The 21361-nt window shown below is 38.2% G+C and overlaps 1 protein-coding gene across 13 annotated transcripts in view; it reads left to right on the forward strand.

Moving 5' to 3' along the window:
- RIN2 (Ras and Rab interactor 2) overlaps positions 1-21361 on the forward strand; it is a 244203-nt gene that overhangs the window by 207170 nt on the left and 15672 nt on the right. For all 13 annotated transcript variants that reach the window (XM_072634569.1, XM_072634565.1, XM_072634562.1 and 10 more), the window contains 3 exons: positions 1949-2021; positions 8500-8591; positions 11352-12485. In XM_072634569.1, the coding sequence (XP_072490670.1) occupies positions 1949-2021; positions 8500-8591; positions 11352-12485 (1299 nt within the window). The remainder of the gene's footprint in view (positions 1-1948; positions 2022-8499; positions 8592-11351; positions 12486-21361) is intronic.

A 21361-nucleotide genomic window follows, 5' to 3' on the forward strand; every position in this document is an offset into this window, starting at 1 on the left:
TCAGTACAATTAGTTTCTTTTGTAACCCTATTTTCTTTTACGTATTTAAAAATATTATTCTGAGAAGGGGCTCCATAGGTTTGCAAAAGAGATCTGTGACAACAAAAAGGGTTAATGAACCCTTACTTTAGAAGATCTCATGCCACAAATTATTTTTTTCCTGCAATCCACATGGAAGTCCCAAAGTGCCCCCCAGCCCCATCACTGGAGATTCATCTCTTTGGCAAAAGTGTATTTTACCTTTTCTGTGCCCTTCTATTAAAATGTAAATATCCCTACAAGAGTAACAAACATGTTAAGTCATTAATACCTTTATGGATTAGTTTATCAGAAGTTGATCTTCTCTAAGGGTCAGAGGGTGAATAAACACTTGGAGTAGAAGGAAGGAAAGCAAAAGACGCAACTCACAAACTTCCACTTTATTTACTTCATCTTTAGAGATGAAAACATTACTTAGTTATACAAGTTCATGGTCACTGGGGTAACTAGTTACAGTCTTAGTGACCATGTGACCACAACTCTGAAAACAGTAAGATGTTACTTCTTCTATAACAGGCTATCCCAGAGTCCCTGTGGACAGATCCTCAAGAGCAAGCATTTTATTTGGGTATTCTGTTTGGGGGAGACAAAAGTCACCTCTCTCAACCTTAGTCCTCCTAGACTGGATTCTTTGAAATTTGGTCTCCCAGATGGCCCATTGAAGAATGTTGGGTGTTTGGAGAGTGAGAAAGATTTGAGCTGGCTCTCAAACACCATGACAACCAAAATATTTTCATTACAAAACATATTTCCAAGTCAAGTTGACAATCTACCTATTTTAAGCAATATTTTGTATTTCTAAACACTTAATGCAACAAAAAAATTTGGAGAGGCTCTTGTAACTCTTTATAAAGGGCTATGATATAAATTGCTTTTGGTTATTTGGAACATTGTTGGGGAAGGGGCAGTTTCCTAGTCACTATCTCCCAGGCTTCTCTAGAAGAATAATAGGATAATTTTCAGAGGAATAAAATGATCTGCACAAGGCAAGCATTTGTCCCGAGTAGTTGTGTGCTATTTCTACCTCCTCCCAACCCTATGCCCAAATAGTTTTACCCACCACAACTCGATCTCCATATGGTTCTTTGCTATTGCTTAAATGAAAGATGTTTTCTGTGAAAAGGAAATGTTGTCAAAGAGTATTATTTTGCAACATATAATCTGGGTAATGTGATTTCCTAGGACCTAAACCCCCTCACTGCCTTTCTCAACTCATCTGTAAAATGGAGGTGCTAAACGATTTCTGAGGTTGCTTCCAAATCTTTGATCAGACTGTATAATCCTGTGATCCATCTTGGATTCAATTAGATTTCAGACTTTTTCCAGTAACATGGAAATGCCTCTGTTTTGAAGACAAATTAAATATGTGGGTGTCTTGAGTCATTCTCACTGAGTTCATCAGATAACTGCTTCTTCAAAGCTTTTTTGATGTCCCAAGAGCTTTCACAAAACTTGGGGCATTTTTGGCCCTTCTGAAATGGTCTTTGAGAAGCATTACCAAGCAGCCCTCTCAGAAAGAGTGGAGGGGCTTGGTATGTTCTCTATCATCTTCTTTTGACCTTGGTCAGCTCCTCCCTCTACCCCATCTTTCCATCTCTGCCTCAGTCTTGTTTTGTTAGTAAAAAGTTGTGCAATTGAATCTGTTTTGATCTGTTTACCAAGCATTAGAACATGTGCTTGGAATGGAAGGCCGGAACTTCATGTGGCCAGATATTCTCTAGTCTGTTTCTGGCTGACACACATAGTCCCTCAGTTGGTTTCGATTAAATTAAACAGTAGTTTGTTGAAGATGGCAAAAGGAGTCTTTTTTACAGGGTACAACATTTAGAGGGCTTTTGTGTGTTAGCCTTTCCCATTTTTAGGGTGCACTTTGGGGGACTGACCTAGTTTCTTTCATCTCTCTTTTTAGCTTTTTCCTTGGAAGGCTCTGGGATCAGTTTTGCAGATTTATTCAGGCTCATTGCTTTCTACTGCATTAGCAGGTAAGACTCTCCTCATCCCTCATGGTCACGAGTAGCATCAGTCAGACTGCCATGTATGTGAGACACACTCCTTGAGCATTGCCTGGTTATTAAACAGGTTAGGGTAACAGCTGTTCAAACATGTTAAATGCCAGTAGAAGTCATTATAAATATAAGTCTGACTAATAAGAAAGTCTGACCAGTTCCAACTAGAAACTAAATTGTTCTCCCTGGGCTTCCTAAAATGTAAATTCCTAATATGATTCCTTCATAAGGGACTTTCCATCACTCTAAGCCTTCTTTAATTTTATCCACAAGAACCAAAAGGCAGGAAATCCACAGGAGATTGGAATGAATGATATCAAGATGTATGTTTAAAAGTCCCTGATCCTTTTTCGAATACTGTTAAAAGATGGAAATCATTCTTCAAATGTGGTTGTACTTTAGGGGAATTTTGATGTTTGTTACTTCTTTTTTCTCATATTTCTCTCTTAACCAGAAAGCTTTTAGAACTACTTATATCACCCATTATCTAAGTCAGAATACCAACTGGTTAAGAGCTTGAGTTGATAGATCAAGGTATTTCAAGTGGGAAGGTATCTTAAAGACATCTAATGCAACTGCTTCATATTATAGGTGAGAAAATTAAGGCCCAGAGTTTGGGAGCATTTTTTAGTGGCAAGGTAGGGAGGGGTCTCTTTTTTAAACATTTGTTCCCTAGCACATTCATCCAGAGTGATGCAAAACTCTTCATGATGCGGAACTCATCTTGACTTTATTTTTTGTGGCTTGATAGACAATAAGGACCAGCATGAAGAATGCATGCAGATGTTGAGAGTGAATTTGGGTTACCATGGAATAGAATTTCAATTATGGGCAGGTTGCCTCATACTAGAGTAGTGATTAATTGGGGTCAAGGTGAAGAGAAGCTTATTTCTCAGTAGTAATTCCTCATAGTAGTAAATAATAATGACCCATATTTGTATAGTGCTTTCAGGTTTACCAGATGTTTACATATTATCCCATTTGATCCTCACAACAACCCTGTGATGCAGGTTCTGTTACTACCTCCTCACTCCCTTTCACAGATGAGGTCCTTGAGACAAGGAGAATGAAATTCAGTGACTAGGCTGAGGTCATTCAGTAAGTGTCTGAGGGAAGATCTGAATTCAAATTTTCCTTCAGCGTCAGTGCTCTGTCAAACGCCGTTGGGACCAGATTATTCCAGAGAGAAGGAAATAAATTGCTTCTGTCTTAGAATTATATTAAGTTTTAGGTCACTGAGCTACATAGTCAGTGACATGATGAGACTTAGTAAACACCCAGCAAACACTGACGCCCTCCTAAAAGATGGGCAGGATTTTTAAAAGCCTTGCCCTTTATAAAGTTTTAATTCATGCCAGTTATATTTAAATGAGGAAGTAAATGAGCCTTCATATAGTACTTACTATGTGCCTGACTCTGTGCTAAGCACTTTACATTTGAACCTTGTAACAACCTTGTGAGGTGGATACTACTGTTATCTCCGTTTTACAGCTGAGGAAACTGATAAACAGAGGTTAAATTACTTGGTGCTGGTCACACAGTAACTGTCTGAGGCTGGATTTGCAGCCAGATCTTCTTCATTCCAAGCCCAGCTCTCTATCCATTGTGCCCCCCTGTCTTTGCCTTTTGGGTCAGAGCTGAGGGCTGACTGGTGTGAACCTTCCGATTAAGTATATTGATAGGTTTTTTGTTATATGTGTATAGTGTGTGTATATGTGTATAAAGCATGTGTGTGTGCACATACATACATCTATATATACATGTATGTATGTATGTATGTAGGCCATGCCTATTTCAGGCTTGTCTTGTGCTTAAAATTTGGAAGTGGAATGAAATTTTGGCCTAGGAGAAGTAGGTGTAGTTTCTTGTTAAGGTATAAATTATTGAGAGACACTCGAACCATACCATGTGATGCTTTAAGTTACCAAGGAACATTGGTTGTGATTTTTTGAAATCCCAGATCCTCTAGTAGTTAATAAAAGGTTTACTTAGCCATATTATGGAAAGGAGACTCTATAAAAGGAGACAGTCTTGATCCAATCAAGCATAGCATTCTCTGCTGCCCTTTGGTTGGCCATGCGGGAATGCAGGTTAAGACTGAGGGGAATCAACAGCTGTCTCCTCCCCATTATCTTTGTTCTTACGCCACTAGCCTAAGGCTTAGCCCCTGAACCAATTAAGTCTCTGTTGCAATACCTTTAAGGAAAAACTAACCTAGACTACATGGGAGATGTTGTTCCTACCACAAAAGGTTATTACACATCACAGAACAACAATTTAGCTTTCATTTTATAATGACACATCAAAGATATTATCTATTCCTTCAGGAGTTTACTCTTGGCAAACTTAAGACATTGAGATGATGTAAAGGGGCAGTTTTTAAAAAGTGGTAGCTTAGTGTATTAGGTAGTATTATTGGACTTAGCATCAAAAAAGATCCCTGTTCACTATTGTGCTGTAAGAAATGATGAGCTGGCAGACTTCAGAAAAACCTGGAAAGACTTATACAAACTGATGCTGAATAACGTGAGCAGAACCAGGAGAACGTTGTACACAGTAACAGCCACATTATGAGATGACTGACTTTGATAGACTTAGCTTTTCTCAGCAATGCAAGGACCTAAAACAACTAAAAAAGATTCATTATGGAAAATGTCATCCACATCCAGAGAATGTATGAATGCAGATCAAAGCATACTATTTGCTCTTTTTTTTGTTTTGTTTTTTCTTTCTCATCGTTCCCACCATTCGTTCTGATTCTTCTGTACAACATGACTGATGTGAAAATACATTTAATAAGAATGTATACATAGAGCCTATATTAGATTGCACACTGTCTTGGGGAGGGGGGAGGAGAAGGAGATGGAAAAAGCTTAAAACTTATTGAAGTGAATGTTGAAAGCTAAAAATAAATAAATTTTTTAAAAAAGATCCCTGTTCAAATCCTTTCCCTAACACTTACTAGCTGACCATAAGCAAAATGCCTGATCTCTCTGAGCCTCAGATCCCTCATCTGTAAAATGAGAATGATCCTACCTGTAGAACCTACTTCACAAAAGTTGTTGTGATGCTTGAGATAATGAATGTAAAGCCCTTTACAAACTTTGAAATGGCTTATCAATGTAAGTTACTATTATACAGTAGAATGTCATCTGGATTGTTTCTCCCAGTTTAGTAGCTTGCTGGTAGTAGTTTTAAAAATGCTTGTGGGATTGATTTGGACTGCAATCCTGTTAAAAACACAGATACTTGGGGTTTGTGATTTCTTCCTTCATACTGCAAGCTTCTCACTTATTATTTGATTACTTGATAGTAAGTGTTTGAGTTTCTAGTCTTGGTAAAAAAACAAAACAGGTTGGGGAAGGGGAAGGAATATATTTGGAAATATTTTAATTGGTTTGTATTCAGTCAATTAGCCAACAAGCTTATATTAAGCTCTTTGTTCTATACAAAGCCAAAAACTAGAGTCCCTGCCCTCGGGAAGATTACTATTAAAATAGATTTATAAGTGACTCCAAGGTAAATAATGGGAAGGAGTGTGGAGGAATAGACTAACAGATTTCAGGGAGATCAGAAAAGGGTTCATGTAAGAGGTGACACTTAAACTTATTCTTAAATGAAATTAGGGATACTGATGAGGAGTAAATAAATTCCAGGCCTTGGGCACAACCAGTGAAAAGGCATGGAAGCCTTAGCTTCCTTCAAAACTCAGCTCAATTGCCACCTCCTAACTAGCACCTTTTATGATTCTACCTCACCTGGACATTGCCCCCCCAACTCAAAAAATTTAATTTAATCTCTTATTTACTTGTAAGTATGAGTTTTCCCCTGATAAAATGTAATCTTCTTGAAGGTAGAGATTATTTAATTTTTGTTTTTATTCCTAGGGTCTGGCACATACTAAGTGCTTAATAGAGGGCTACTGATTGGTCGATTGATTAATAAGTTTCAGCCTAGGAGAGACTGGTGTAGTTTCCAGTTAAGACATAAGTTATTAAGAGAAACTAGAGCAATATCACGTGATGTTCCAAGTACTACATTGAAAGAGTTATAAGATTTAAATGAATATCATGATTTTTTTTAAAACCTAGGTTACCCACATATTTGTCTAAGCTGATATTTGAAGTTCAGATTTATGTCGGGATCAGTAGAAGTGATTGTTACCTCCATCTAACTCATCCTTTTCTGTTCTAGACTTACCTGGAGAGCAAAAATAGTGCTCATAAAAGTTAAATATTGTAACAAGTCTTGGTTTAAAGTAGGGCCTCTTAACCTTTCACAGTCTAGTGAAACCTATGTGCCCCTTTTTAAATACAGAAAAAGAAGATAAGTAGGATTATGAAGGAAACCAATTATTTCAAAATACAATTGCCAATTTTTTTTTCAAAGAAGCCCCTGGTGTAAAGGAAATAAAAGGGTAGAGAAGGACTTAGAATAGATAGAAGGTCTTCTAAGGACTGGATCCTATTAAAGAAGTTTCCCTAGTTTATAAGATTTTACTACATTTATACAACAGCTTTGTGAAACTGGCAATGCAAAATTGTGATGAAAGACCCCTGACCATGATCACTCAGATACAGGCCTAATACTAGACCCAGTGAGGTTTTTTGTTTTGTTTTGTTTGATTAGAGGCACTGTGACTTATGAACTTTATCAGCTTGGGTGAGTCCTGTCCTTTCTGTGGGTGTCCATTAAATTAGACGACTGGACCAGATGATCTCTAAGGTTCCTTCTGGCTCAGTCATATGATTCTTATATGGAAATATTCAGTCTGATCATATTTATTCTTTTGTCGTTTTACTAATTTATTTTTCATTGTTAAAAGCACCAAGGGCCAGAGTGCCAAGCGCCCCAGGCTTTGTGACTGCCTAATCAGGCGCTCCCTAAAACTCTAGCTGCCTTGACTCTGAATAAGAAGCAGTATGCTTACAATATTTTTGTAAAGGGAAACTCATCATACATTAAAGCCAAGAAATTGTGTTCTTCCCTGGCACAAATCTTGAAAGCCAAGAAATGGATTCACTGGGGAAGGTTCAGGTTTGGGGCCCTCTCTTTTAAGATAATGTCAGTGATTTGTCTGGACATGCTAGCATAGTTAATTAGCATTGTGGGAATGCATCCCATCCTTCTCATCTACCCTGGGCAATCTCACAAGTGACCAGAACAAAGAGGATACGTTTATAAATAAGTAATAAAAGTAACATTTTTATTCACATTTACAGCCTGAGTTTGCAAAGCTTTTTACATTGTTATCTCACTTTGTCCTTTTAATAACTGTGTTTGCTTTTAACAACCAATGGGTAGATACTGTTATTATTGCTATTTTTACAGATAAGGAAACTGAGGCATAGAGCGGGTAATTGACTTGTCTAGGATCACATAGCTAGGATTCAAACTCAGGCCTTCCTAACTCCTAAGCCCTGCACTCTATCTATGGCATCCACTAGCTTCCCCAGTAGAAAAAGAACCTCTAATGATCCTAATATATTTGTGTCCATCAGTCAACATCTAATTTATTGAGCACCTACTAGGTATAAAAAGACAAAAATGAAACAACTCCTAGCTCTTACATTCTATCCTAAGAGACCTGTATATAAAGCACATACAGAGCAAGCATTTACAAAATAAATACGAGGTGGTGGTGGTGTGAGAGAGAGAGAGCACATGCGAGCACCTCTGGGGGCAATGGTGGGGAGGGATGTAGGAGACTCTGGCATCTGGAGTGACCAGGAAAGACTCGTCTTTGAAAATGAAAGAAAATGTCTTTATATAAGGGAACATTCTCTTGTTTCTAATTTGGCTTCAAGGCGTCATCTCATAGAGTTGGAAAGGGTGACATAAGCTGCGAGTCCACTACTACTATGTCAGGACCATTTCTTCTTGCAAATTATTATGATTGTAAGTCCATAATGCATGTTGTACACTAGCACTAAAGATTAGTGTTCTGCAACAATCATTGATTGGAGAGGCAGTTTGATATAGCAGCATGGAAAGAATAAGGCCGGAGTCAGAAGACCCAGGCTAGAGTTCAGACTGTAATTAGCTGTGTGATCCTGGACAAATTACTTAACCTCATGGGGTCCCAATTTTCCTCATCTGTAAAATAAGGACATTAGAAAGTATTGCATGTACATAATTTATACATAAATATTCTGCAGTTCTGGTCAGTTGGCTTACTTTTGAACTGGCAGAAAAGCTGCTGCTTTCCTCCAGAGTTTTTGGTGGTAGGAATAACCCTATAGAGAATGATGAAACTTCAGATGATTCTTCCACTCTGAATGTGGCAACAGGGACAATGAGTGACAGGAAATGCTAAGATCCACTGCCATTAATAGTTAGTTATAACAAGACTAGAAGAAAAAGGAAACCCCTTAGAATCCAATGCCTCATTGGAAATTTAAGAGAAAAATGAAATAGAATAACAAATTTTTTTTTCATTTTTTCAAAAATGAAGGGATGTCCTACCATTCACCCTGAAGTTGCCTCATGCCATTTCAACAGCAAAGACAGAGGCTGAACTGGAAGACCTAGCACAGTTGGGACTGAGTAAGTATGCTTCATTCCTCAGATTTTGGGCCATATTTGTTGTCACATAAAGTAATTGATAAAAATCAGCATCTATGGGCTGTTGTAGGATGCATGACTTATCAAGTGACTACTTTATTGTAGGCATTGTAGAGAAGAATACAATGAATAAAACAACCCTTACTTATAGTAGGAGAAACAATGGCATACATACACATGTATGTCTATATATGTATATGTATGTGTGAATAGATATACAAGTACACACAGACATCTGAATCCCCCAGCTTCTCCTTTGTTCTTCCTTGTGCCACCCACCTTGTGGCCATTTTTATTTTCCATCTTAAAAGCAAGAAATGAAGATAAAGGACCAAATGTTGTTTGCCTGCTCGTTAGCTACTCTGGCAAACTTTGGCAAGGAGAAGGCAGCAAAAATTGCCAGCGTATGTGGAGAGATGTATAGATTGCAATTCTGTAAGCTGACTTTGACTTCTCTGAAATGAGGTTTTCTATACATTCTATGTTTCCTTCCTTTTCAATAGTACCTTCTAAGGAAAAGGGCAAGGTTTGACCCCAAAGGGAATGGCTCCATTTTCACTCAATTCATTAATCCAAGTTCTTCTATTTCTAGTGAAGCACAAAGCTTTGAAAGCATTTGTCTACACTGTGAAGAAAATGCCAATATGGGTTTATATAGTAACATCTGTTCTACTTCCTCTGCTATGGTACAGCTTGGTACCATGGCAATCCAGTTCTTGCCCATTAGGCAGAAAAGTCATCATTTTTTTGCCAGCAGTGTACCATTGATCCTTTCCCTTCCTCTTCCCCTGTGCTTTGCCCTCTCCTCCCCTACCTTCCCCAACATCAACCTCACTCCTCCATGCTACCTAGACCTACCTTGAGTGAGTCCTTTCAGAAATTTGCCTGGTTTGTGGTTTCCAGTTAAGTCTCTTTGCTCCATGGCTTTGGGGAGTTACATACTGGATAAAACTGTGCAATAAAAACTTCTCCACCGTTGGCTTTTGTCAACAATTTGCAAATCATAATGATTGAATCAAGAACCAGGGTTTTCTAGAATATAAAAAAGATTTGATACCTGACCTGGCAAATTAAACATGCAAGCTTTCTCCTTGGATTTTATTTTCTTTTACTCTAAAGACTGTATCTTGAAGTAGGTTCCATTTGTGGTGTATGAATGTAGCATATACAGTATGCATAATTCAAAGACAGTCTGAAGGTAGCCACAGATATTTGTTGCCCTCCTAAAACTTTTCTGCAAACAAGTTACTGAATATCCTGTAGAGTTAGACGATGAGATTAGAAAAGGAGATCCTGGCAGACATATCATTACCACCTTAAAGCAGCGTGTTCCCATGTGTATTTTGTTTAGCCCATGTTAATTCCATCAGTTTTGGAATTGATCTATAAGTTTTGTCAGATTTTTAACTTGCATATTTATTTCCCTATCTAAATTGAAAGCTCCTCCTGGAGGCCAGAGACTAGATTTTCCTTTTCTTTATATCCAGACTTCCCCATGGTGCCAGATACAGAGCTTATGATGAAGTAGACACTCAACGATACTTGAAACTGTCCAAAGAGACAGGCTTCTTTAGAAGTATGGCGGGTAATCTGATAGACAACATTAGTAAAGATGGACATACATATAACTCTTGATATATTATATACATCTTATGAGTTAAGAGGACTGGGAAATCATCCAGCCCAAACCCCTCAACTACAGAATCTTTTCATCTTCTGGTCTTTTGTTGGCTTCTCACCACTAGCCACAATATAACATCTACCTACTACCACTAACTAGTCTGTGCTCTGGATATACAAACCCATTTTAATGACAGCCTGGTTAAAACAGAAAGATTTGGTATAGAGAAGGAAAAATTAAAAATCTAAAAACTCAGACTGAATGCTTATTATCTGTCCCTCTTCTCCCTTAACATACATATTACAGAACTAATTGTAAATGGCAAGATGGAGCGTGTAAATTCTATAAATAGCCATCCACTTGCCTCTTAGGCAACTGATGAATGTTGGATGCTTATAGCAGTGGCAAGAAGGCTACAGGATTTGGGAAAAACATTTACCAGACCACAAAGATACATGGCTGAATCTGCATTTAAATTTTTCATTTTTTTTCCATAGGTTAGGGTTTTTTCCCCTGATTAAGCTTATGAACACACACACACACACACATTTTTTTTTTCCTCTTTGGAGTTTTAATGCTGAGCATGTCAAACCTCAAACTAATTGTGTAACAATCACTCATACCCAGCTGCCTGTCCTTTCTACTTAAAGGAGAACTGTGAGGACATGATCATTTGGCTTAGAGCTACATCTGCCTGAGGGTGCAGCAAAAAAAGCTATTTGGGAAGGGTGCTGTTTCTTTGCAAGTTATTCCATTTTATAGTCAAGCTGTGGACTTAGTTTATGGTTCGTTTCAAGCCTGAACTTGTAATGGCATCATTCTTCTATGTTTTTCAAGTTTGCTTATCTCCGTAAAAGTCATGTTGATGATTTGTGTTGGTCCAGGACATTTAAATCTTTATAGGTGCAAAGCTCTACCCTGCAGCCCTAATGTGAGCCTGCAGCTGGGTTTGGCATCCTTCTCTAAGTTCCAGTAAGAAATTTAGTAAAAAAGCCAGTTCCCAAATGAAAAAGTCCCATGCTTCAAAGCTGCTTGCTATGCTGCACTGTGCCTTTTTTTTTTTTAATATGCAAAAGAACCACTATATTTACATTCTTGTGTTAACCAATAATGACTTTCAGATTTTTGGAACTCTCCGGCTGACAACAAACCCCTAAATCCTCCACCTCCTCATAGGCCTCTCCCCTCAGACGGTGTTTGTGGAGCTTCGCGTCAGCTTTGCCTTATAAATGGAGTGCATTCTATACGAACCAGAAGGCCTTCAGAGTTGGAGTGCAGCCAGACCAACGGGGCCCTGTGTTTTATTAATCCGCTTTTCTTAAAAGTGCACAGCCAGGACCTCAGTGGAAGCCTGAAAAGGCAGAGTACAAGAACTCCAGAAGTGAATGGCACTGAGAGTCCTCGCTCTCCCCCACCCAGACCCCCACCACCATCTATTAATAGTCTCCCCACAAGCCCTCAGCTATCCAGGACTGAAACTCAGGCGAGTATGCCAGAAACAGTCAACCATAACAAACATGGGAACGTAGATTTGCTGGGAAAGAAACCAACCCCAATCCCTCCACCTCGTCTGAAGAAACAGGCTTCTTCTTTGGAAGGAGATGGTAATAATGCAAAGACTTTGACAGTAATTCGACCTTGTCTTAGCCAAGAGCCTACGTCGGGAACTGCTGGCAGCCCAGGTGATGCCCCGCCTGAGCAGAATCTAGCAGGCTGCAAAAAGACTCTGCCTACAAGCTCTGACTCACAACTCCAGTGGAATGGAGGCAGGCAGAGACTAAGCGATATGAGCATATCTACTTCCTCATCCGACTCACTGGAGTTTGACCGGAGCATGCCACTGTTCGGCTACGAAGGGGATACCAACAGCAGCCTGGAAGACTATGAAGGAGAGAGTGACCAAGAGAGCATGGCACCCCCCATCAAATCCAAAAAGAAAAGGAGCAGTTCATTTGTCCTCCCCAAAATTGTCAAGTCTCAACTACGAAAAGTGAGTGGGGTTTTCAGCTCCTTCATGACCCCTGAGAAGCGGATGATCAAGAAAATTGCTGAACTGTCCCGGGACAAGCGTACTTATTTTGGGTGCCTTGTACAGGACTATGTAAGCTTTCTGCAAGAAAACAAGGAATGTCATGTTTCCAGCACAGACATGCTACAGACCATCCGACAATTCATGACTCAAGTAAAGAACTATTTGTCTCAGAGCTCAGAACTGGATCCCCCAATTGAATCACTGATTCCAGAAGACCAAATAGGTAAGAATTTACTGTCTTTGCTTTTGTTTTTAAATTGTATTTTACGTACTATAATCCTCTGGCTGGACTCAACCCCTGTGGACATTTTAGATAGGTTATCTTTTTTTCCAGAGATAATCAGTACAACAAAAAATATTAAAAATGAAAGATGCCTAAATTTTCTGTCAGTACATTGAAGGTTTAGAAATAAGATAAAGGTACATGCTGCTTGCTGTTAAAGACTTCTGGGGCATTTGATGAACATTGTCAAATAGTGATTCTGCCTCCAAGAAGAGCAAGATCTAGTTTGAGGTCTGAGTGATTGCATTTGCCTTCCTGTTCTTGGAATGTCCCCTTCCTATTCAGTGATTTCTTGAATTCCCTCTCTCTGGATTCTCTTCCTTTGGAGGGGGAGGAGATATCCCCCTTCCTAAATGAAATAGAGTTATAATTTAAGCACAAAAATAAGCAAAAGAACTTTGCAGCATGAACCTTTTCTTCTGCCTTTTTGTGCCTTGACTATGTAAGCGGCATGTTTTGTAAGTCATGTAAAGGGCAAACATCTCTGAAGAAGAAATTCTTTCCTTGTAAGCTCATTCCAAAGCTGAGTTACTGATGGCAACTTTAGCCAAGGTATTCAAAGGTGATTGAGAAATTGGCAGGTTGCTTTTTTTTTTTTTCCACAGTGAGGCAGTGGCATTTAAATGTGCAAAAAGTACTAATTTCATGGAATGCATTTGTTGGACAACAACAGGGAAAAGGACTCCTAAACAACATAAGGCATTTCATAAAAGTAAAACTCTTTTCCTTTCCTTTAATAGAGTCTTTTGTTTTTTTCCAAGAAGTAGTAGACATTGTGTGGCATACAAGGTCTTTTTAGCAGTTCTGTTTATTGAAACTAAAGTTTCTTCTTGATTTCCATGCAAAGAAATTAAAGCATAGTTATTATGGATTTTTTTTTTCCTGCTTGTGGTTTGACCTAGTTGGGATCTTGATTTGTTCTGTCCTTTGTTAGGGTGTGGTTAAAGATGATGTGTTCTAAGTTGCTAAAAAGGAGGCTGCCCTGTTGCTACCTTGACTCTTTAGAAAGAATTCAAGAAGAAGGCAGGGCAGTACCTAGACAAGCATCCTCTTTCTTCAGGCCTCCCAAGCTTCCCTCTCAGGGATAATTTATGTGGAGAGTCAGTTTAAGGAAACATGGAAGTTTGCATCGCAGCGGTGAGTTTCCTTCACCCTGCCTGCAAACAGCAAGAGCTTGTGGCTGATCTAAGCAGAGAGTTATGTGGCAGACTGATTCAGCCATCCTACACAGAAAATCCTTACAAAGGAATCAAGGCCCCAGCCCGATCCTCTGATCCTTGTTTGATTTCCTTGCTCTTCTCGGGAACACCAGCCAAAACCCTTGCCTCTGGAAGCATTACTGTCAGTGTTGTAGAGAGCAGAAACTCAAAATGTTACCTGCTTACAGTTAGTATGTGCAGAAAATATGCCCTAGATCTTTTATCTTAGGAGCAACCCTGTCTTTAATTTAAGACCTAGTATTATAGTATTAGATTCCCCTCAGATACACAGAGAACTTACTTTGAATTTCCTGGGAAGCATCTTTAAAGTTCTATCTAATCTGACCAAATTAAAGCTTTGTCTAACTACAGAGCATGCACCTAGCAGGAATCTATGCAATTTGGTGGGGGTGGTGGTTTTTGTTAGTTTCTTAATTAAAGCAGGCAGTTCACGTGCCTGCTGCTTCAAGAATTAAACTTGCCCAGCTTCCAAAACACAGTGAAAATGCTGCACTTATTAATAAGGTGAAAGGTAAGAGTAGACAAGACCTAGCCAAGATAAAACCTTTTCATGATGAGCGCAATGGCAAAAGAAGTTTGTGACCCAAAACATTGAGATAATTAGTCAATCCCAAAATGTACATGAGCTGTTAAGGTAGGACCTTCCTAACAATCCCATCGAGTAGCCTGCTGACTGCTCTTGCCACCCACCCTTACTTCTCAAGTGGCATGGAGAATGTCCCAAGTGGAGCTTCAGATAATTTCACCTTGCAAACCATCCGAAGAATTCCCGGCCTCAAAATGTGTTCAAAACAGGTGCTTGCTAAGGATAGCAAAGCTGTTATTGCTTTTTTTCTTGTTATTTTTTTTTGCTGCACTACCCAAAATAACATGAGCAGGTTGCATCCCCTCCCCTCTCACATCTAGTGGAACGGACTGGGAAAACAGAGGTTTCATTGGCTTCAGCCACAATGCCCTCCTTCTATAAAATGGGGATACTAATAAGCAGACCAGCCATTGTCAGAGAAGAGTTTTAATGAAGACTCAGTGAGATGACAGGAAAAATATAAGGTATTACTTAGATATAAGGTTCATTATTATTGTGGTCATACCATCGGGATTCCTGTAGCCAAGTCAGCGTAATACATTCATTACAGACAGCAAAGGCTGGACTATTGGACAGCACTGATGTATAAATCAGTGGTTGCAAGCAACACAACCATGTTAAGAACCACAGCAAATCAGGCCAACCAAATTTTGGTTTGGTCGGAATTGTCTAGACACAGCCTATGTTGCTCAACCCTAATTTAATGAAGTGAGGGAAAGGGAAGTAGGATCAGAATCATAGATTCACAGAATATTTTTAGAGCTGAAAAGGACTTAAGTAGCCATCTGATCCTCTCTCCTAATTATGAAAATGAGGAAACTGAGATCCAGGGAGATTGTGAGTTGCAGTTAATTTGTGAGAGAGTCAGGATTAGCACACACGTGTCTAATGGTGGTCAATGCTCTCCTACTTAACAGAATGCTGAATATTTTTCTAAAAAGCCATTTGAGCCAAAATAAATAAGTTGTGACCACCAAAACTATCCTCCTTTAGAGATGAAATATCTACCTAGAAAATATTCTGTATTTGTCAGAGCTGGTAATCCTGTTCATGTCTAGGAACAGTCAAGCATTTCTAATAAGGCCATAGTTTGTTTTTCCTTTCCTGGTATGAATAAGTGAATGAATGAAGCTTTTATTAATAACTAACTATGTGCAAAGCTCTGTGCTAACCTCTGGGGATACAAATAGAAAAGAAAAAAGATCTCTGCTGTCAGGGAGCTCACGTTCTAATGGGGGAGGTTTCAGCTGCAAGTCAGATGGAAAGGTCCCATGAGCCTTAAGAATCAGGAGCAAAGTAGATGTCAATGCTTATTTCTGTTGATAAAGTGATATCAGTTTCGGATATACAATCACTTAATAGTGCCAAGGACCCTGGCAGTATGGTAGAATATGGAGCCCCAAAAATAAAGCTGAATAAATATAATCCTGGAATAACTTTCTAGTTGTTGAATTATTTATAGCTATAGAGTGTATACTTGGTTCACAAAGATTTTATGTAAAAGAATCAAAAAATTAGGAGTAGATAGCACTTTTCCTGATTTTTACCTATGCTCAAGCTAAGATGATAATTGACATTTTTAAAAATAAGTTTTTATAGATATCTTTTGTTTTTACATCACTGTATCTGCTTATTCCTTTTTGCATCATTTCATGTCAATCTTTCCATGCTTCTGTATTCCATCATACTATTTCTTCACCATAAATTTCACCTTAGACCCAGCTAGCTATTACCAAAGTGTGTCCCAGTAATGGCAAGGGAGACCAGGTAAGAAAGAGTGACTAAATGAAATGAAACTCACCAAACCCTCTGGAAAAAAAAAAAGCAATGCTCATACCCAACCAATAGTGGATTAGTTGTATGATCAATAGCATGATCTGATGGAAATTGAGCTGGATTTGAAATCTGAAGAATTTTAGTGCTAAATGTGACATTTAAGTCATTTAACCTTAGTTCAGTCATCTGTAAAATGATAACCCTTGTGCAACATATCTTACATAGTGGTTGAGATGATAAAAATGAAATAATATGTGAAGTACTTATAAAGCACTAAGCTGTTATTATTAATACTAATATTACTTTTACTTTTACTTGACAGCACTAGCATTTGAGTTTAGGTGACTGTGGGTTTTTATAATATTGTTATATCTTCAGTTTTATTAATCTAACAGACATTAATAATCCAAAAGTTCCAAGGGTAGACTTGTGCTAGAAAAACTCATTGCAGATAGATATTGTTATGATTATATGCAAATGAAATCCCACTTAGTTCATCATTCTACTCATTTTTTTCTATCTTATTTCAAGAATAATAAAATTGTTCCAACTGTTTCAGAAGCATTCTTGAAATTTTGATTTGTCACATTGTCAGTTTCATTCCCTCCATCCCTGAAATTATTGTATTCAGCAAATTTTCATTTCTTTGAAAGAGGTGGGCATGAAATATAGTACTGGCATTTGACAGATGATGATGAATTACTGATATAAATGATCATGTCACATACCAAAAATACCATAGCTCTCTCCTTCTCTTCCCCTCCCCTCCCCCCCAGTGATATATCTTAGTTATCTAGATAAATGAACTAAGTTCTCTGGTGTTATTGCAGGTAATATACTTGGTGCCAGAGGAGGAAGATCTTTTGATTCAGTTTGTAGAGGCTTTGTTTTTGCATTTGATACCCAAGATATTACAAATACATTTTCCTTGTTGTGTTATGGACCAGAAAGAACAGATCTCTGGGCACTCATTGTCCTTCCGTCCAATTTTCATATACACATGCACTTCTGGGTGGGCTCCATTTACCACTGTCTAATTTAAATCACTACTGATAGTTTGTTATAGTTATGTTTTGAACTGAGAGACAGTGTGGTGTTAAGAAAAGGGTCTAGCATCAAATGCTGCCTACAATACATACTAGCTGTGTGTGACCATGGATAGGTCATTTACCCGCAGGCAGTTCTTTTAAGGTGAGTAGGAAAAGGGCTGGATTTATAGTCAGAAAATCCAGGTACAAATCTCAGCATTGCTACTTATTTAGCCAGGTGATAAGGCAAATTACTTTACCTGCCTGGGTTTAAGATTCCTTATCTATAAAATAAAGTTAGATTAGATAACCACTAAGATGTCTTAGTGGCCTAAACCTATGATCTTGTATTAGAGACAAATTGCCAAACTATCTATGATGTGCTAGGTACATCTTAGTTGATCATCACAACAACCTTGGGAGGTAGGTATTATTATTATCATCGTCTCTGTTTTATAGTTGAGGAAACAAAGGCTGATTAAATTACTTATCCCGGGTCACACAGCTAGTAAGTGTCTAAGACAAGATTTGAACTTGGGTCTTCCTGACACCAGGCCTAGCAGTCTATCTACTGTGCTACCTCACTGCCTTGCCTCTAAGAGAGGGAAACTTTGTGTTAGAGAGATAAACAGATATATCTCTCTGTATACACATATACCTGAAAGACAAAGTATGCCTAAAAATATAAAATTGTGTAGCATTCTAACCCTACATCCAATTTCTAAAATATATTTCTCTTGTGAGGCAATTTAGCCACATTGCTTAAAGAACAAGTATTTCTACTTAGCAGAAAAGGATACTGTAAGAGTTTGTAGCTATTAGCCAAACAAGACACTCCATGTTGCCTAGCTTGTACTACTAATAAATAACTATTCTTTTATCATTACAGGGCATGCGTTTTTTGTTTCTGTTATCTTGTTTTTACGTCACTTACATTTCCCAGCATGTTCCCTCCCATTCCCATCACTTACAACAATAATAAAAGAAAGAGAAAATGGTCAATTCAACACAACTAGCCCATGTGTCATTTAAGTAAGACAGGACCTACAGTTCTCCACATCTCCCCTCCAGAATAAAGACGGATGCACTGTTCTGAAAGGTTGTTGGTTTTTTCAAGGAGTGTTTCTAGATTTGTTGTCATTTTTTCTACTCATTATTCCTCAGACTGTGTTGTGATCATTGATTCTTGACACCACCACCTGCCATCCCCAGCCACTGGCACCCTCCCTCCCAAGCTTCCTTGGATTTAACTGCTTCGCCTTTATTTTGTTCACTTTATATTTAGTGTGAGTGTGTGGGTGATTATGTTTGTATTTGTTGTAAGTACATTAAGTCTTGGTGACTAGGGTTATTTCATTCTTTGTCTGTGTATTCCCACAGCCTACGACATAGTTCTTACTTAAATAATCCTTAATTTATTTTTTTGATTAATTATGAACGATTATTAAGTTGGGTGGCAGAGCTTAGAAGTATATGAGGTCCTAGAAAAGAACAAAGGCAGCTAGGTAGGGCAGTAAAGTGCTGGACCTGGAATCAGGAAGACCCAAGTGCAGGTCCAGCCTCAGACACTTAAATGGCTGTGTGACCCTAGGCAAGTCATTTAACCTCTGTTTCAATTTCCTTATCTGTGAAATAGGGACAGTCATAGCAACTGCCTCTCAGAGTTGTGAGGACGAAATAAGATAATGTTTGAAAAGCATCTTGTAAACTTTAAAAGTAATATATAAATGCTAGTTATTAGGAGATCCAGACCTATTTAGTCTTCGTGTAAACTGAGTCAATTATGAGACATAGCCTGGACTCTTTTAAGTCTTCAGATAAAATCGTATCACTCCTTCAACAAGAAGGTGAGCTGCTCTTGCATTAGCTAACTCTTGGGTTGTTTTAACTCCTAGGAATGTTTCCTAAATGGTGTGGGGGTGGGGCTGGGGAGAGATCATAGAAAACTTACTGTGCACCCTTATTAGATCAGAGTGAGTAGTTTCTGACTTTCATTTGTACCTACCTGCCTGTCACTAGCTTTTGCAAAAACAGCCTATGTCCAATCAGAATCAGTCCAGTTGTTCACACAAAGAAATTAACAGGCTCTAATTAACATGTGGATGTGAGCTTGAACTCACCCCACCCTTCTCTGAAAGTGTGGAACATTGCATATATGGCAGATTTTTCAATATGTTGATTTTTCTTGCTGATTTGTTTTTATCTTCCTCACTTTTTTTTTAAGTTATTGTAAAGGATGGCTTTCTAAGAGGAGCTGGGAGAGAGAGGCAGGAGAATAGAAACAGTATAAAGCCAAAGATGCCAGTAAAAATCTATTTAAAGAACACATTGTATGAATAACATTATTTTCAGATCTCCTGTGGGATCATTATCATGTTTCCAAAATATTAGGTTTTGGGCCCTATTTGTGTTGAGTGATCCTCAGTTTTGTCTCATCCATATCATACCATAGGGTTTTTCCTCTCTAATATAAAAATACTAATGAATTCTGACCATTGGTCTTAATCTGAAGAAAAAGACAAACTCTTCAGTTGGCCATTAGGCATTTTGCTAAGATGATGAAGGTCTGCAAATGGAACATGTTTAATAAGACGTGTGTCCTTCCTTAGTGGATGCTCATCGTGCACTGACTGTGAAATGCAGAAAGTACAGACGGAACCCTTGTGTTCTGGAACTTCTGGGGTGACTAATGTAATGAGACAAATCCCTTGAGGCAATAAGACCTATGACTGTCAGTCTCATTACTTTATAGTTATACCTCAAGCACAGAAAGGAGATAAGAAGGAAAATTATATGTATGCCCCCACATGTGCACACCTACCTTTATTATAATTTTGTCTGGGAAGTTGCAAGAGAGTATGATTAAAGGGGCCTGCACAACTACAGGAGTTTCCACAATGATTATCTGAGAAAAGATATACTTCATCTTAGTGCACAGTAGGAAGCAACTTGGTTTCATACATCAAGGGTTGGACTTGGGAGTTAGGTAGAAAGGCATTCAAATCGCACCTCAGAAAACTGATGAGCTTTGTGACCCTAGACAGGTAACCTAACCTCTCAGACTTAGGAGTCTCTTTATCTGTCAAATGGGGATAACAATCCCCAACATCTATTTTAAGGATCGTTTTGAGGATCAAATATGGTTATGCCTATAAATAAGTATGGGCATATATACATATATATGTGACTATATCACATATATATTTATATACACACACTCACACGTGTGGATGTGGGTATATGTGGATCCCTTTGTTTGGAGACAGGTCTCACGAAGGGCAGTTCAGCATCTTTCAAGAAACAGCCAATTTTGGTAGAGTGGGGAGCTAGATAACTCCCCCCCCCCCAAAAAAAGAAAAATCCAGGAGAGGGATTTCTAGAAAAGAAAGAACTAGAAGGATACTATATGAGAGTAGGTCTTTTGGGTCTTGTGCATTCTGAAGAATCATGGAAGAGTGTTTCAGTATAGGCTGTAGCAGTAAATGGATAGAAGATCTGAGTTCAAATCCAGCTTTATTTACTATCTGTGTGACCTTGAGTAAGTTACTTAACTCTGGTTGCCTTAGTTTCCTCATCTGTAAAATGAACTAGAGAAGGAAATGGCAAACCACTTCACTGTCATTGCTAGGAAAACCCCAAAAGTGGGTCACAAAGAATTAGATATGACTGAAAAACAACTAAATGATGTAGCAGCACTATGAACAAGAAACTAGATTGCTTTTCAAGCATTTATGAAAATATTTTCAATTCCCTTTTGAAAGTAAACAAGGCTATAATTAATACAGAAGCAGTGTAGTCAATCTGAAACTAGAGTGAATTATTTTTGTTTCATTTTTTTGTAGACTTAATCTATTTATATCTGTGAAGTTACAACTACTAGTTTCATTGTAACATTTTGGATATGCCAAACATGTGATGATTAGCATTATGAGAATGAATTAACGTTAAAACCACAAACAAGCAGTTTCTTTTAACTATAGAAGACATTGTTATTATTCAACCCTATGATGACTTTTTCCTTAAAAAACAGTTCCGATTTTTGTTAATAATTATTGTCAAGTAAATTTGAAAATAGGGTAAGAAAATAGAATAAATGGGAGGGCAGGATAGGATGGAGGGAAATATGTCTTACACAACATGACTGTTATGGAAGTTTTTTGCAAAGCTACACATATACATTGAATTACTTGCCTTCTCAGTGGGGAT

This window comes from Notamacropus eugenii, chromosome 1 (genome assembly GCF_028372415.1).
Source record: "Notamacropus eugenii isolate mMacEug1 chromosome 1, mMacEug1.pri_v2, whole genome shotgun sequence".
Taxonomy (NCBI): domain Eukaryota; kingdom Metazoa; phylum Chordata; class Mammalia; order Diprotodontia; family Macropodidae; genus Notamacropus; species Notamacropus eugenii.